Source organism: Chroicocephalus ridibundus, chromosome 8, assembly GCF_963924245.1.
Source record: "Chroicocephalus ridibundus chromosome 8, bChrRid1.1, whole genome shotgun sequence".
Taxonomy (NCBI): Eukaryota; Metazoa; Chordata; class Aves; order Charadriiformes; family Laridae; genus Chroicocephalus; species Chroicocephalus ridibundus.
This window is the reverse complement of record NC_086291.1, coordinates 269,352-283,540: the sequence shown is the minus strand read 5'-3', so window position 1 is coordinate 283,540 and position 14,189 is coordinate 269,352. Positions and strand designations below refer to the sequence as shown.

At 50.5% G+C, this 14,189-nt stretch overlaps 1 protein-coding gene across 1 annotated transcript; it reads left to right on the top strand.

Annotated features, from left to right (window-relative positions):
* Positions 1-232: 232 nt before the first annotated feature.
* LHX8 (LIM homeobox 8) lies at positions 233-13,969 on the top strand. The gene is made up of 9 exons (XM_063344141.1): positions 233-1,237; positions 2,965-3,117; positions 3,402-3,560; positions 6,365-6,486; positions 7,961-8,181; positions 8,647-8,750; positions 11,484-11,579; positions 12,572-12,755; positions 13,499-13,969. Exons 2-9 carry the CDS (start codon positions 3,037-3,039, stop codon positions 13,573-13,575), a joined length of 1,044 nt encoding a protein of 347 aa, XP_063200211.1. The 5' UTR covers positions 233-1,237; positions 2,965-3,036; the 3' UTR covers positions 13,576-13,969.
* The last annotated feature ends 220 nt before the right edge of the window (positions 13,970-14,189 follow it).

Below are 14,189 nucleotides of genomic sequence, written 5' to 3'. Positions count from 1 at the left end.
AAGTGATTAGCACTCCCACCCACACACATCCTCGCGTTACTCGTGAGAGAGAGGAATCGGAACCAGACGCAGCCCCCCCGTCGGAGGGTCCCGGGGGAGCCCCCGCTCCGCTCTCAGCCTCGACAGGAACGGGCCGGGGCCGCCCCCGGCGGGATCCCTTTCCCCCGCCCCGGGGTCCGTCCGCGGGCCCGGCTCCCCCAGCGCGGAGCAGCGGGATTCGAGCAGCGTCGGAGCCCACCGCCCCCCGGTGAGCGGGGAGACGGCGTCGGGGAGGCGAGGGCGCGCAGAAATCGGAAATTCCCGAAAGCCCGCCTGTCTTCGGGTTTTCATCTCCTCCGAAAAAAGGGTGCTGGGAATACTCACTGAAATATCGAGAGCGTGTGACCGAAACGATGAAATTTAGGCTGGACTTCGGAGAGAGCGGTGCTAAGAGCGCACAGGCGAGGCGCGGACCGAACCCGTGCGCTTTCCACCCCGTGCACACTGCAGTGTTTCTGACCTCTGCTCGGAAATAACGCGTCTCCGATAAGCTCGGCAAAACCGCTCACCGCCTGCGAGGCGCCCCCGGCCGCAGCAATAACCCGCCTGACTCCGCGCCGGCTCTCGGGGCGCCTTGACCCCCTGCCCCCCCGCGACCCCGGGGCCGCCGGACCCAGCCCTCGGGGAGGCCCCGGAGCCCCGCAGGGGAACGGCGTGCTCGGCGGCCTGCCCCTCGCTCCGCCGCCGCGGAGACCCCCGCCCCGGGCGGGGGCTGCCGCGGAGCCCCGCCGCAGGGAGCGCAAAGCGGCGGGGTGGGGGCGGCGGGACGCCCCGGGGGGGGCCGCCGTTCCCTGTTCGGCTGTGCACCGGACGCTGCCGCAACGGAAAATAATACGAAACCCCGAGAAATGTCCCGCACGTTGATCTTCCTCCAACACCCGCTTTGTGAACTCCCGCCGCCCGGTCACAACCGCCGCGGGGAACACCGGGCGGAGTGACTTTGTTGGCGCCCACTGCGGCATTTTTGAGAGAGAAAAGGTGTATGCGTACAGAAAGGGAGTTATTTCATCGAAATCGAACGCACAGCCCGCCGTGAAGCGCCACGAACTCCCCGAAGGAACCCGCTGCCAGCACAGGACGAGGACGGACGCGCCGCTCGCCGCCGCGGGACAGGACTCGCCGCCCCGGGCTACCGAGGGCGCTGCTGACGGCGGGCCCGCCCGCGCCCCGCGGCACAGCGCGGCGGGGACCCCCGCAGGTGCTCGCCCGCTGTCGCGTGGCGGAGGACAAACGATAGCTCTCCTGTCGTACCTCCGATGGTGACGGGCGGGGAGACCGGGGGAAGGAGCCCCGGCGGGGTCCGTGCTGGACGCGGCTCCGGGCCGAGCCCTCCGCGGACGCGCGTTCCCCCGCCGGAGCCCCCGGGGCTGCAGCGCTCGGACGGCGACGGGGCGGCCCCGGGGCGCGGTCGCCGGGCGAGGGGCGGGTGCCCGGGGCACGGCCGCCTTCCGGGCGAGTGGCCCCGCAGGGCGCGCGCAGACGGGCCTGGCGCCCGCGGGACTCGCCCTGAAAGCCGCCTCCGGGCCAGCGGGGGTGGGGGGGGAACCGGGGCACCCAGGGGACGGCGAGGTCCCGCGTCCGCCCCTCGCGGGGGAGCTGGAGCGGACCCGGCCCGCCGCCCCGGCTCTGCCGCCCCCGGGCCGGGCCGGGCCGGCTGTCGGTCGCGCCGAGCCTCGTCGCGGCCAGAACAAAACCCCAAACGCTACTTGCCTCGCTGCAGCAGCGGCTGCTCGGGACACGGGGACCAGATTTAAGCGAAGTTCTGTCCAGGGTCACATCGGTTTTAGCGCTGGACAAACGAGTGACTGACGGGGACGCCCCGGGTTTGCCGGGGCTCGGCACCCCCACTCGTTCAGTTACGGTCCTGCAGGATCGGGTCCCGCGATTTGAAACAACGATCGTAAATTTTACGGGAAGAAGAATACAGGGTTTCTCCTTTCATTCAGCTTCTCAAAAGCAGAACTCCCTTTTACCAAACTTGTCACGTTTCTAAGCGTACGGGCAATTCTCTCATTGCCTTACTGAGGTTCTGCAACATGTCTTGCATCTATCGTCAGGCGGAGCTGGAACAAAAGAGAGGGGGGGAAAAATGGAAACATAACGACAAGTTTAATTAAAAACACCTGGCTAGTTAAATACGTGCAGAGAAGCAGACACCCCGGTTATTTACCTCACCTGCGGCGGACAAGCGGCTGCTTTATTCTCCTGCACTGTCCCGAGCACGCCAGCAGCGTTTGGGCGGAGGGGACTCTACGGGGACGGTGTGTGACCGTGAAAAAGGCGAGGCAGCGCCCACGGCCCCTCCGCTGAGAGACACGGTCGAGCGTTCGGGGGGCTGTGGGCAGCCGGCTGCCAGCACCCTCCGTCCGCGGCGCGACCCAAGGCACTGGTGTTAATTAGCGATGTCTGCCGTCTGTCAGGCTTGGTTTCAGAACCGGAGTAACGCTGCGGCCTTTGGGCAGCTCAGATGCTCCTTTTTTAGCTTAACGAGAAAGGTTTTATCACGGGATAGCGGAGGCGGCGAGGCGGGCTCGGGGGAGCTACAGGAGCGCGCTGGGGTCCGGATTTCGGCGCTGAAAACCCTTTCCCAACCCTTTCCCGTCTACGCGTACTCCCGCTTTCCGCCGCGCCTGTCTCCTCCGCTAACGCGGAGATGTAACTCGAATCTTTGTTTGGAGCGGGGCGGCGGGGGGAAGCGGCAGCAAACGGTGGAGACAAACGGGGGGGGAGGGAGGGATCCTCTGCCTTTTTTTCGTTGCTCTTTTTTTGTTGTTGTTGTTGGGGTTTTCCCCCCCCGTCCCCCTCCCCCCGCACAAAACCGGGCGCGGGCTCGCTGCCGCCGCGCTGGGAAGGCGGGTTTTGCGCAGGAGGTGAGGCCAGCGCGGCAGGTCCACCCCCTCCAAAACAAAACTTTTTTTCCTGCAGGCGCTGAGCGCAGAGAGCGGGCGCGGGGGGCCGGGGCCGCCCCGCCGGGCTGGTATGCGGTAGGGCAGGGCCATGTATTGGAAGAGTGACCCGATGTTCGTCTGTAGGCTGGAGGACAAGGACCTGCCCGCGCTGGGCGGCCCCTCGGAGAAGGTGCGCGGGGCGGCGGGGAGGGGGCGGGCGCGGCGCCGGTGCCCGGCGCGGGGTGGCCGCTCTGCGAGTCCGCCGGTCCCCGCCGCCGCTCCGGACGCTCTGCGGGTCCGCCGGTCCCGGGCGCGGCCCCTCTGCTCGGCCCCGCGGGGAAGCTCCGGCACCGGGAGGTACCGGCGGGTCCCGCAGGCGGCGGCTCCGCCGGTCCCGCGACCCCCGGCGCTGCCGGTGCGGGCGGCGGCCGCCGTCGGGCCGGCGCTGACCGCGCTCTCCGTGCGCTCCCGCAGGCCAGCCCCGCAGCGGCCGACGAGGACTCCTGCTCATCCTCCGCCGCCCTCTCGCCCTCCTCCTCGCCGCGGTCCATGGCCTCGGGCTCCGGCTGCGCCCCCAGCAAGTGCGTGTGCAGCAGCTGCGGCCTGGAGATCGTGGACAAGTACCTGCTGAAGGTAAGAGCCACCAGCCCGGGGCCCGCCGCCGGCGGCGGCGTCTCCCCGGTGCGGCGGCTGCCGCCCGGGAGGGTCCCCGCGGGGCAGCGCCCGGCGAGCCCCACGGGGCCGGGCTCAGCGGCTCCGAGGAAACTCGCCCCGTCCCCGCTCCGCCTCCCCGAACCGTCGTCCCGCGGCTGCTCGGGCTGTCGCATCTGTCGCGACAGAGCGCCCGTTCCGCCGCGCGTCCCCCAGCTGCGAGCGGAGTCGCTGCGCAGACGGGAGCGGTCAAAGGCGAGGCGTTCGTTGTGTGCGGGACGGCGGGACCCGGGCCCGGGGAAGAACGGAACCGCGGCTCGTGGTCCGGGGGACGCCGCTCGGCGCTGGGGTTGGGTTTTTTTGACGCGCTGTGGGAGAGAGAAGGGAGGAAAAGCTGGCGGTTCAGGACGCGGGTAACCTCCTCGCTGTGCTTCACGCCGCTGGGGAAGCGGTGGAGCTGTGACCGACTTGTTATTAGCTAAAACATCTTCTCGTGGGATGTCGTGAATCTCAAAGCAAAAAGTGCCTCTTGAGAAACGTGGAAATAAATTATTCCTTTAAAAGGTGGTCTAGTAAGGAAACAAGCTGGGTGATTGCCGGGTAGTTTTGCTAGCCTTGGCATTCAGGACTGAGCAAGAGATTTAAAAACAAACAAAACCATGTGACTTTAAACATAAAGTGTTAATGTGTCTGGCAGGGGGGCTCTTTTCCTTCTGTATTACAGACATTAAAATCATCCTGATCAGAGTTTTGCCCTCTCTCCTTTCAAAAGTTAAATCAGGCGGTCATGCTAGAAGTCGTTCGATTGCCCTAGATGCAGCCTTAAATAAAGCCGTTGTATATTCTGCAAAGTGAAAGTCGGTAACGCCGCTGAAAGCGTCTCGGTGTTACTGTTAGATGCTTTGCTTAGATCTCGGCTGGGGTGAGGAGGTCAGAGGAAGGTGTATGCTGGGTTGGTGTTCATTTAGAACAGGGTAGGTGCAGGTGTGGGGGAGCTGTTATGCACCTTTTGTTCTAGTAAATCCCAGCCGGGCTCGCACAGGAGTAGTGCGGCAGGACTGGGAGCAGAGTTGACTTGAACTTGGTTCCAGTCCCACTAACTCCAGTGACGTTTCGGTAGCTCGTTTACTGATTGTTGCTGTCTCCTGTCTGAACAACTAGGATAATGTGGCTTGGAGCAAAAGACCTCTAAATGATTTAGCCTTAAGTTTAAATTAGCTGTTACTGCTTCCTGCGTAGGCAGAGGGAGAGGAGAATCTGTGCTGGTAAACTGGTGTATCTTGCTGATCATCAGCAGTATGTCTTCAGCCCTTAAATTAATAAGGATGTAGACGGGCAACATCAAATGGGACAACTATCAAAGCTACTGATGTCCTGTTCTGTGGCGGAGTACTGTGCTCCGAGGAGCCGGCAGTGAGCTGAGCTTTGCGTGGCTGGGACGTCGGCTCTGGCGTTGTGGAGCTGCTGGCGGGCTCCTCACACGGCCCTTCACTTGGGGACCCTTCACAAGGGCCACTGCCCTGGTCTGCTGCAGGACGGCAGCTTTGGGAAATACTTGGGAGGATCAGTTTGGTGACAGCTGCTATCAACAGTTTCATATTACAGTGTGGTGTAAATTCGTCAGTGTGCGGGAAGATGGCTGCCAACCAGGATAACAGTTGGGAGAACGTTGGGCAACTGCAAATGCGATGTTAGAACCTGAAGAATGACTGAAATGGGTGATTCCAGCATGAGTGTTGGAGCCAATACCTCGCTTTCTCTGCGGTTTGTCTGGCAGTGTTCTGATGAAAAGCACATCCTGGATTATCTCAAATCTGCTGCTTTGCCACAGGCAATATACCGGCTGTTTGCTGTGAGATGAGAAATTGGCTCAGAAAACTGAAAAAGAAAAAAAGAAGTCTAAACTTACGTATTGTTTGGTTTACAGAATTTCTCCTATGCAGCATGGGATTATCCAGAGGGTTATTACTTAATTGTTACGGTCATTGGGAGTCTTGGGTTTTCAAATTATTGAAGTTATTTAGCTGATGTGTGATGTACGATGTCTGCATGACAGAGAGCTCTCTTTATAGGAATGAAGAAATGAAAATAATTGCACTCAATTTATTTGCCCCAAAATTATATGTGAGTGTTCAAAACTGCTGATTTCTGCTGCTTTCCATGACTATGTCTGGTTTCACTATGGAGTTACATGTTAAAGAATTGTTGAATTTGCTATTAAAATAACTGCTGATGTTTTGAAACTCTCACTCCATTCACTAATTTTGCTTTAGCAGAAACCTGGCAAACAAAGATGTGGTTCATGGTGTGTTTCTAGTTGACAGACTTCCCCCCCAATACTTGCATTTTAAAATTTCAAATCACTTTGCAAAGTTTGTTCTTTGCTAAGCAGGGCTTTTTACAGACTAGGAAATAAAAGCACGTAAGTTAGCTGCCTCCCCAAGGTCATGCGAGGCCAGAACTCGCTCTGTTACTCCAAGGCTGTGAGAACAGAACTGGGCACAAAATATCTACGTGGAACTTGAATCTCTTGCTTCCCCTTCTGGTGCTTTTAATTACAAACCTCTGAAAGCTTATTCTGAAGACCTCAGTCAAATTAATTAACCCTTAATAGGCATGCAGTTCTACAGGAAAAATGTTTTGCCTTGAAGATAAATTTTCTGTGAGTCATGGTACCTGTCACTTCTGGCCTTGTCTGTATGGATGGAAAAATGTTTTTTGTAAATATGGAATATAATATTGGTAGCACAAACGTTGAGGGGTGTTTTCCTTTTGTGCGTTTGCAGGTAAACGACCTCTGCTGGCACGTGCGCTGTCTCTCCTGCAGTGTCTGCAGAACGTCTCTAGGAAGGCATACCAGCTGTTACATCAAAGATAAAGATATCTTCTGCAAACTTGATTATTTCAGGTATATCATACAGTAATACCATTTTATTAGATAACATATTACACTTGCGTGTTACTTCTTACTTCAGCTGCAACTAAAATGCACGTTTAGGCCCTTTGTGTCTTATTTGCTGGGTTTATTTTCAGTGGTTAAAGTCTGACATTTCTCTCCGAGGGGCTTGGGAGACCCCAGGTCTGTCTAATGTAACAGCGGAGTCCCCCCTTGCTCCCTCCGCCGTTACGCACAGCTACTGCACTTATGCAGTAATTTAGTGCTGTACACCCGTGGGGGGACTCAGTCCCTGCCGCAGTGATGTTGTAAAGCTGTTGTGTGTGCACGGAATCATCCTCGGGTGATGCCAGTGGAGGATACAAGGCAGAGTTGGGATGATGCCCGTTTGGACTAGACCCCGCTGGTATCGCGTGGGACTACAAAACCAACCCAGAATAAATCCCATCATCTTTAAAAGAAGCTTTCAGCAGTGGTACCTTTCTGTGATGAACTTGATTTAGAATATGAAGCATTCTTCAAGATTAAGGTCTAATCCTGTAAGAAAGAATATTATTGATTCATACTGGCATTGAAAGTACTCATGATACAAAATCTTCGGTCTAGAAAGTAGCAAAAAAATTTGGTGTGATTGCTAGTGCTTCCCCAGACCAAACTATTTATGGGATTCTTTCCTGTGTAGTGGATGGATTGTGTCCAGCTAGTCAGTTTTGACACGGAGAGAGAGGGAGGGGGCAGGCTGGATACTGCGAACTGGAAAAACAAAGTTTTGTGGGACTTCAAAAAAAGAACTTATGAGTCTGCAAAGATTTTCAGGACGAATTCTTATCTACATAATCAACATATCTTGGTGGCTACTTTCCTCTTCAAAGAGAAATATTCTACTGTAGTAAGTACTTGCAGATATTTGAATTTCTTTTAAAATCATAATGTGATAGTAATTAAGGAAATAACTATGAAGATACAGGTTTTCCCCCTTCTCCCGCTGAAGGGAACCGAATGATTAGTGAAGGATGATGTAGCTAAATATAACAACTCAGACTACCACTACAGTAAGGGGAAATATATTTGGGAGATATAATTGGGAGATTGGGAGAGTTATAGTAATTGGGAGAATTTTGAACGCAAAGTCAGCCTTTTCTGTCTCCCACTCACAGCTTTTTTGAGAGTAATTATTTTTATAAAAGGAAAGATGAAGACTTGTGAATTCGTGTAGCAGTTAGGATGTTTCAGTTTTACCCTTTGCCTTATGAAAATACTGACTTCTGTGGTTCAGTGGTGGTCTTACCTTAAACTCTCAGATACAAACTTGCTGATTTTTTGCGATGAAAACACAGTTGTGCCGTCGCCTCGTCCCTGGTGGTCAGCCTGTTTGCTGGGGGTCTTGTCCGTGCTGCCTCATCCCAGTTGCCTGTGGCCCCCCCAGCATCACCCTCCTGTGGTCGGTGCCGGTGGCCTCACCCCGCAGTGGCCGCTGTCGTTGCAGGCGATACGGCACCCGCTGCTCGCGCTGCGGGCGGCACATCCACTCCACCGACTGGGTCCGGCGGGCGAAAGGAAACGTCTACCACCTGGCGTGCTTTGCCTGCTTCTCCTGCAAACGGCAGCTTTCTACAGGAGAGGAGTTCGCTTTGGTTGAAGAGAAAGTCCTCTGTAGAGTACATTACGACTGCATGTTGGACAACCTGAAAAGAGAAGTTGAAAATGGTAACATGCTGCCTTTGTGAAGAACTGTGTTTGTGGTTTAGTTTTAATTAAATTGTTGCGTTTTACTTCATCTTCCTTATTAAGAGGTAATTACCTAGCTTTACTAAGGCTGGAAGCACAGGTTCTTGAATTAAAATAATGTGTAAATTATTTGATGTTTTAATTCTTTTTTAAGTTTGTATAACTTGTTTTCTGTCCTAAGGAAAAGAAAGCAGGAGCATATCTAGTTGGTAAAATAACATGCTGGATCTATTCCTTCCCTTGCTTGCAAGGGAGTCGTTTAGGCTGTAATGGGTAATAGGGATGGATCAATTTAACTTTGAACAGAATATGGATTTTTTTTTTTTTAAGTTGAAATTCATCTGGCTGAATAACTGTTGGTTATTGTCGGAGGACGGTCTGACTTAGGAATAACATCACTTTGAATGTTTAGCAGACGGTGGTGTTTTCTTTTTAATGCTTCAGGTAATGGGATTAGCGTGGAAGGAGCGTTACTAACAGAACAAGATGTCAATCATCCAAAACCAGCAAAAAGAGCTCGGACCAGCTTCACGGCAGACCAGCTCCAGGTAGAGGCAGTGCTGAGAACTTGCACAGATGTAGGTTTACGCAGGACGTAGGTGCTGAACCGATAGCAAATCGGATGCATATGGGGGGAAAGAAAAAGCTTGCATGCTTTCAACTATTTCATAAACTATCAAGACACAGCATGTTTCTGGAATTGTTTGTTAGCTTCAGCAGTTTAATATGAAATAGTTACTCTTCAAGCTTTTTATTTCCCTGGGGGCAGCTAGTAATTCCGCAGGGTGGAAATAAAAAGGTTGTTCTATTTTGATTGCTCAATGAAATCTATTTTATCAGGCATTTACATCGCTACACATAATAAAGACAAAATATTTCTAGAATTATGTAATGTGAAGAGCTGTACTGAAGATGGGTACTGTATATGACTTCAAGACATTAACAGGGTGGAAGTTTGGATTTTGTTGTAGTGCGCAATAAGGGCTGCAAAAGATTGCGTTCTCAAAACAGGTGAGTATCGTGGGTTCCTGTTTATATTCGCACGAACACAGGTTGACTCCTGTCAACACCTGTGTCTTGCTTTGCTTTGGTTTGTAGAGAAGATGGGGAGGAGTTGTGCATTCATTTCTTGATTGCCCTTTTTTCTCCTAAGGCAGTTCTCCTCGATACTTGCTTTTTAGATCATATGTTATAGTCTTGGCTATAATTCTGTACACCAGGAAGAGAGACTATCAACAGGGACTCGTCTTTGCTTTCCTTCCTTTTCTTCTTCCTCTTCTCCCAGCCCTTCCAAAATGCTTCACGTGCTGATTTCCTCAAAGTGTCTTTGAGCTTTGCCTGTTAAAAATACACCGAAGCCAGTGTAGTCTTGGTGTTGTATTTCAAGGCGTAGCCTTAGTGTTCAATGCTGCACATTTAAGGGAAAAAACACACTTTTTTTCATAGAGAGAGGTGGAGTGAAATACAGGGAAAGTGCATTTGAAGTACTTGGCAAGAGTTAACTCATCTTTAAGGCAGTCCAGAGCTATTTAACCCTCTGGATCATCGCTTCCCTTAAATTAGCTTTCTAGGGAAAACCACCATGTCCAGGGCCAGCTGCCCAAGAAAGGGGCAGTGGTGAGACCAGATTTAGAGGTTTCAGACCAGATTTAGAGGTTTCAGCCTGTAGCGGGAAGGAAGCTGCAGCTTTCTACCTAATCCTAGCTACGCATCTCTGCTTTCAGTTTACAACGTGTCTGCGAATTTCTGGTCACGTGTGGCCACTGCACCGTTCATTTTATACTGCCTCAGTGAGTTCTGTTTTTTTGGCCTTTCCTCCTCTTGTTCATGGTGAAAGCAGTTGAGAAAAACTGAAGTTCAGGTATAATAACACAGGTGAGGCATTTAAGCAGTGCTATACAACGTGGCATGGGGCTGTTCAAAGCTTGCTTTGTGACTTCAGCCGTGGCTGGAGACAGAATGTGGCATTAATGCGAAACAAGCGTGTTAGGAATAACCTGGCAAGGGGTCTGGACATCAGGCTTGAACTCCTGTGAAAGGGAACTTTCTTTTCCAGCAGTAGCTGAAGGGCAGATAGACCCAGCCATCGGGGCAGGAACTGTATTCAAGGGCTTCTGCCTGTTTGCTGTCAATGGAACTTCCATGTTCCTTTCTTTTCCTGTTTTAAATAGGTTGTACCCTACTCCAGCAGGTGTTTGAGATCTCAGGGCCTCTTATTAATGACACTTGCTTTCTGCTTGGTGCATCTGACTCTGTAGCTGTCCTTGATGCCCGAAAGAGAAGCGTCAGAGGGATAAGTGACTGTCAGAGTAGTAACACGCCTCGTGAAGAACTTGTACAAAAGGATGTCCTCGCTTTTTGATGTCTTTGTACGAAACAGTAGGAAAGTAAATAGTTTCATCATTTCTGGATGTGGAGGGAAGTAGTCTGAATCTTCAAAGATGGAGCCAGGCAAACTTTGCAGTCCATCACGGGACAAAATCCAGAAATGGGAAACTAAATCCAGAAATGGGAAACTACAGTTCACTAAGTTGCTGAAGATACTCTTCAGGAATTCATGAAGCCCTGCTTCCTTAAAGAAGGTAAACTCTTACAGGCTCTCAAACTGTTCAGGATCAGGCCAAGTTGACACCTACTTCCTCAGAAAAAAAAAATCATATCCTAATGACTTGTCTTCAATTTTCTGTAAAAACAATGAGTGTAACCAAACAATTACACAGTGCAGGTCAGCCAAGGTGGGGCCTCTGTGTTCCTCAGGTCAGCTCAAGGTGAAGGAGGCACAAAGGGCTTCCCAGTCGCACCCTCCGCGCGGCTGCACAGAGGGTAAAGTTGCCCCCTGTAAGATGAAATGCAGGTCGTGACTGACGAGCCAAGAGGTGGATCGAAGCTCTCTGTGCTGTTGGTCTGCTGCTGTAGACCTTCTCTTTATCAAGCGTGTTTTAACTGTTTTGCCAGGGAATTTTGTCCCACAGACTGTAACACAATCATAACAAAGCACCTCCTTTGTTTTTTACCACTGTCATGCAGAATTAATTTCTTTCGTTTCTGGTAAATGTCTCAGTTCAGTTAAGCATAGTAAGGGGCTTGTATTTTTGGCTTTTCCGGTTTGTGGGATTCCTTTTTTTTTTTTTCCTTAATGTATTGGGGACTGTCTGGGCACTGTTGATTACAACAGTTTCCTAAAAACAGTCAAGGAGTAGGGCTCCGGCTGAGAGGAGTCTCTAATGCCGCTCTCAGGGCTGCACACAAAAGCCCCGCAATCTCTTTTCTTGCCTTTTCAGGTTATGCAAGCACAGTTTGCTCAGGACAACAATCCAGATGCACAAACGCTTCAGAAACTGGCAGAAAGAACAGGCTTGAGCAGGCGTGTTATACAGGTAACCCTGCAAAGCTACTTGAACAGCAAAGCCTGGTAGTCGGCCACTGGAAACACTTAATGACAATCTTTTCCGTGTAGTTATTCTGAGATGGAAAAAGATCTAATCTGGCAGTTTTAACATAACATGTTTGTTCTAGACCTATTCCTGACTAAGGGTGGTGTCTGAAATTAATTTGGAAAACTTGCTGTATTCCTCTTGCACTTCGTGTGGAGGATCAATGGTCTCCCAGGAAGAAACTTCTCAGGCTAAATGGCGTAGGAATTGGCACCAAGCTCTTCTAAAGATAAATCTCTGACTTCAATAGCCTGTTCTTAAGGCCCACGCTCTTTTTGAAAATGGCTTGTGGTACGATGCGTTAGGAGTAAGTAAATACCTAGTGACCTGTTCTGGAGAGCAGAGTACCCATGTACCCACGTCATCCAAAACTGAGAAACACAAGCTTAGAATCTTTACTTGACAATGACTCTCTGAAAACATTATATGCATGTGCTTTTTATACATAAATATTATTTTTAAAATTACATATATATTTATATGTTTATATAAGTAAAAATAAGTTTGTGGTTCCTGTGGCTCATTCTAGCCTAGAAGATTGGCAGAGTGCTGCCATAGGAATGAGGCATCTCGCAGCTGTGATCAAGCCTTAAAAAAGTGGGAGCTTTCACAGTTCTCCACATGAGAAGGCAAATGGGTGTCCTGTGCCCCCTTGCCTGGCTGTTACTGGTGCCGGGGCAGGGAAATGGCCGTGTCCTGTTGGGTGCCCAGGGCAGCAGCCCCTCCCCCACCTCTCCCAGAGCTTTTCCTGGCTTGACCACGCTCATTCGAGGCTCCGTGTCTAGGTTTAGGATGAGTACTTCTTCATTTGGGCTGTTAAAGGCCCAGTTAACTAATTGAATTCCGATGAAGTTAGAATGCTGAGGTTTTTATTATGCTAATGTGGAAACAGAATGCAATCTATCAACATGATGTAAATTTTTCTCCCTTTTCAGGTGTGGTTTCAAAATTGCAGAGCACGCCATAAGAAGCACGTTAGTCCTAATCACTCGTCTACTGCTCCCGTTACAGCAGTTCAGCCCTCCAGGCTGTCTCCACCCATGTTAGAAGAAATGGCGTATTCTGCCTACGTACCCCAGGACGGGACTATGTTAACTGCTCTACACAGCTACATGGATGGTAGGTGGGACAACTTCGCATGCCCGAGTAAAATTGTTATCGGCCGTAGCAAGAACAGTTTACCAAGTGTTGATTAAAGAAACGTAATGGGTTTCTGATTTCTGGTATTCTTTATAAAATATCTTAATACTGTAGTTGCTATCTGCACCTCACCAAGGAGGGTGCCTCTTCAAGCTGTAAGAGCCTAGCTGAAGATCTGGGTATGAAGACCACTTTTTGTACTTCCTCCAGACTATGAATACTAGTAATAAGAAATCAAACACTTTTTTTGAATGTCCATGCCACCTCTTTTAGTGATATGTAATTTTAATGAAAACTGTTTACCACCTGCTCCCTGACTCTTGCCCCAGGACTGTAGGTTGCTCAATCCAGTACCTCACTGGAAACTGCAGGCTCCCTCATTAACACACGCTGGGGGGGAGCCTGGTGGTCAAAATTGTGTTTCGGTCATTGTGTGTCCTGTGACCCAGCAAGTCAACAGTGGTGGCTTGTATCTGTGATTAGGGGAGACTGCGGAGGTTTTGGGAGAACTAGACTGAGCCACGTGTGGCCTGAGCTTATTTTTGTCCAAATAAGCATTGCGAGGTGGGCTATGGGCGCAGGAGGGGGAGGCTGCTGGCCTGGGGGGAGCAGAGCTGCGGTGGCTGGGGCCGGGGAGCTGTTGTTACCCAATGGGATTTACTAGCTTGTCATCTTTTTCTACCTCTGATGAAGCTGACCAGTAAATATTTCTGTTTTTGTAGCTCATTCACCTACAGCTCTTGGACTACAGCCTTTGCTCCCCCACTCAATGACACAACTGCCAATAAGTCACACCTAAATCCTCTTGGTCAGGGATATAAGCTATTAAGGATGTAATCTTAAGTCATTTATTGTGTATTAAAAATATCATTGGAAAGATATTAATGTTAACTTTTTATTTAACATCTAAAGCATTTCCAAGATTGTTTTTGCTGCCCAGGTATGTAAGTATATTTAGCCTGCAAGACACTTTTATGGATTCTGCATAAATAACTATTACATTGTTTACAAGCCTTATTAAACACCTTTTTGTATTGTCTGGAAGTAGTCCACTCTAGTTATGTGTGTGTTAATTTATTTGTCATCAAAAGAGCACTTTGCCTAAAAGAAAGGACTGACAATTGTGCAAAATGTTTACAATTCTTTGTGAAATTGTAGTTTATCATTAGTTTGTATCTGTAAGTTATTGCTAAAAATATTACCTGTATTTGAGTTGTATACAGCCGTTATGTTAAAGCTTATTTCTGTGAGTTTACAAATATAAATTTTGGTTGCAAATATTTTCAAAATGAACTGAATAAAGTTTCTGCTGTAGCATGCCAAGCAAAAACGTTGCTGTGTTTATGGCTGAACTGTGATCATTTGTCAAGTGCTTAACTTGAATCTTCAATTTTAAGAGAAGGTCCCTGATGT

Bases quoted from the DNA above. Each gene is read 5' to 3' on its own strand.
- LHX8 (XM_063344141.1), top strand. From the start codon at position 3,037: ATGTATTGGAAGAGTGACCCGATGTTCGTCTGTAGGCTGGAGGACAAG. The intron at 3,561-6,364 runs GTAAGAGCCACC...GTGCGTTTGCAG, and splicing joins TGGACAAGTACCTGCTGAAG to GTAAACGACCTCTGCTGGCA. The intron at 8,751-11,483 runs GTAGAGGCAGTG...TTGCCTTTTCAG, and splicing joins TCACGGCAGACCAGCTCCAG to GTTATGCAAGCACAGTTTGC.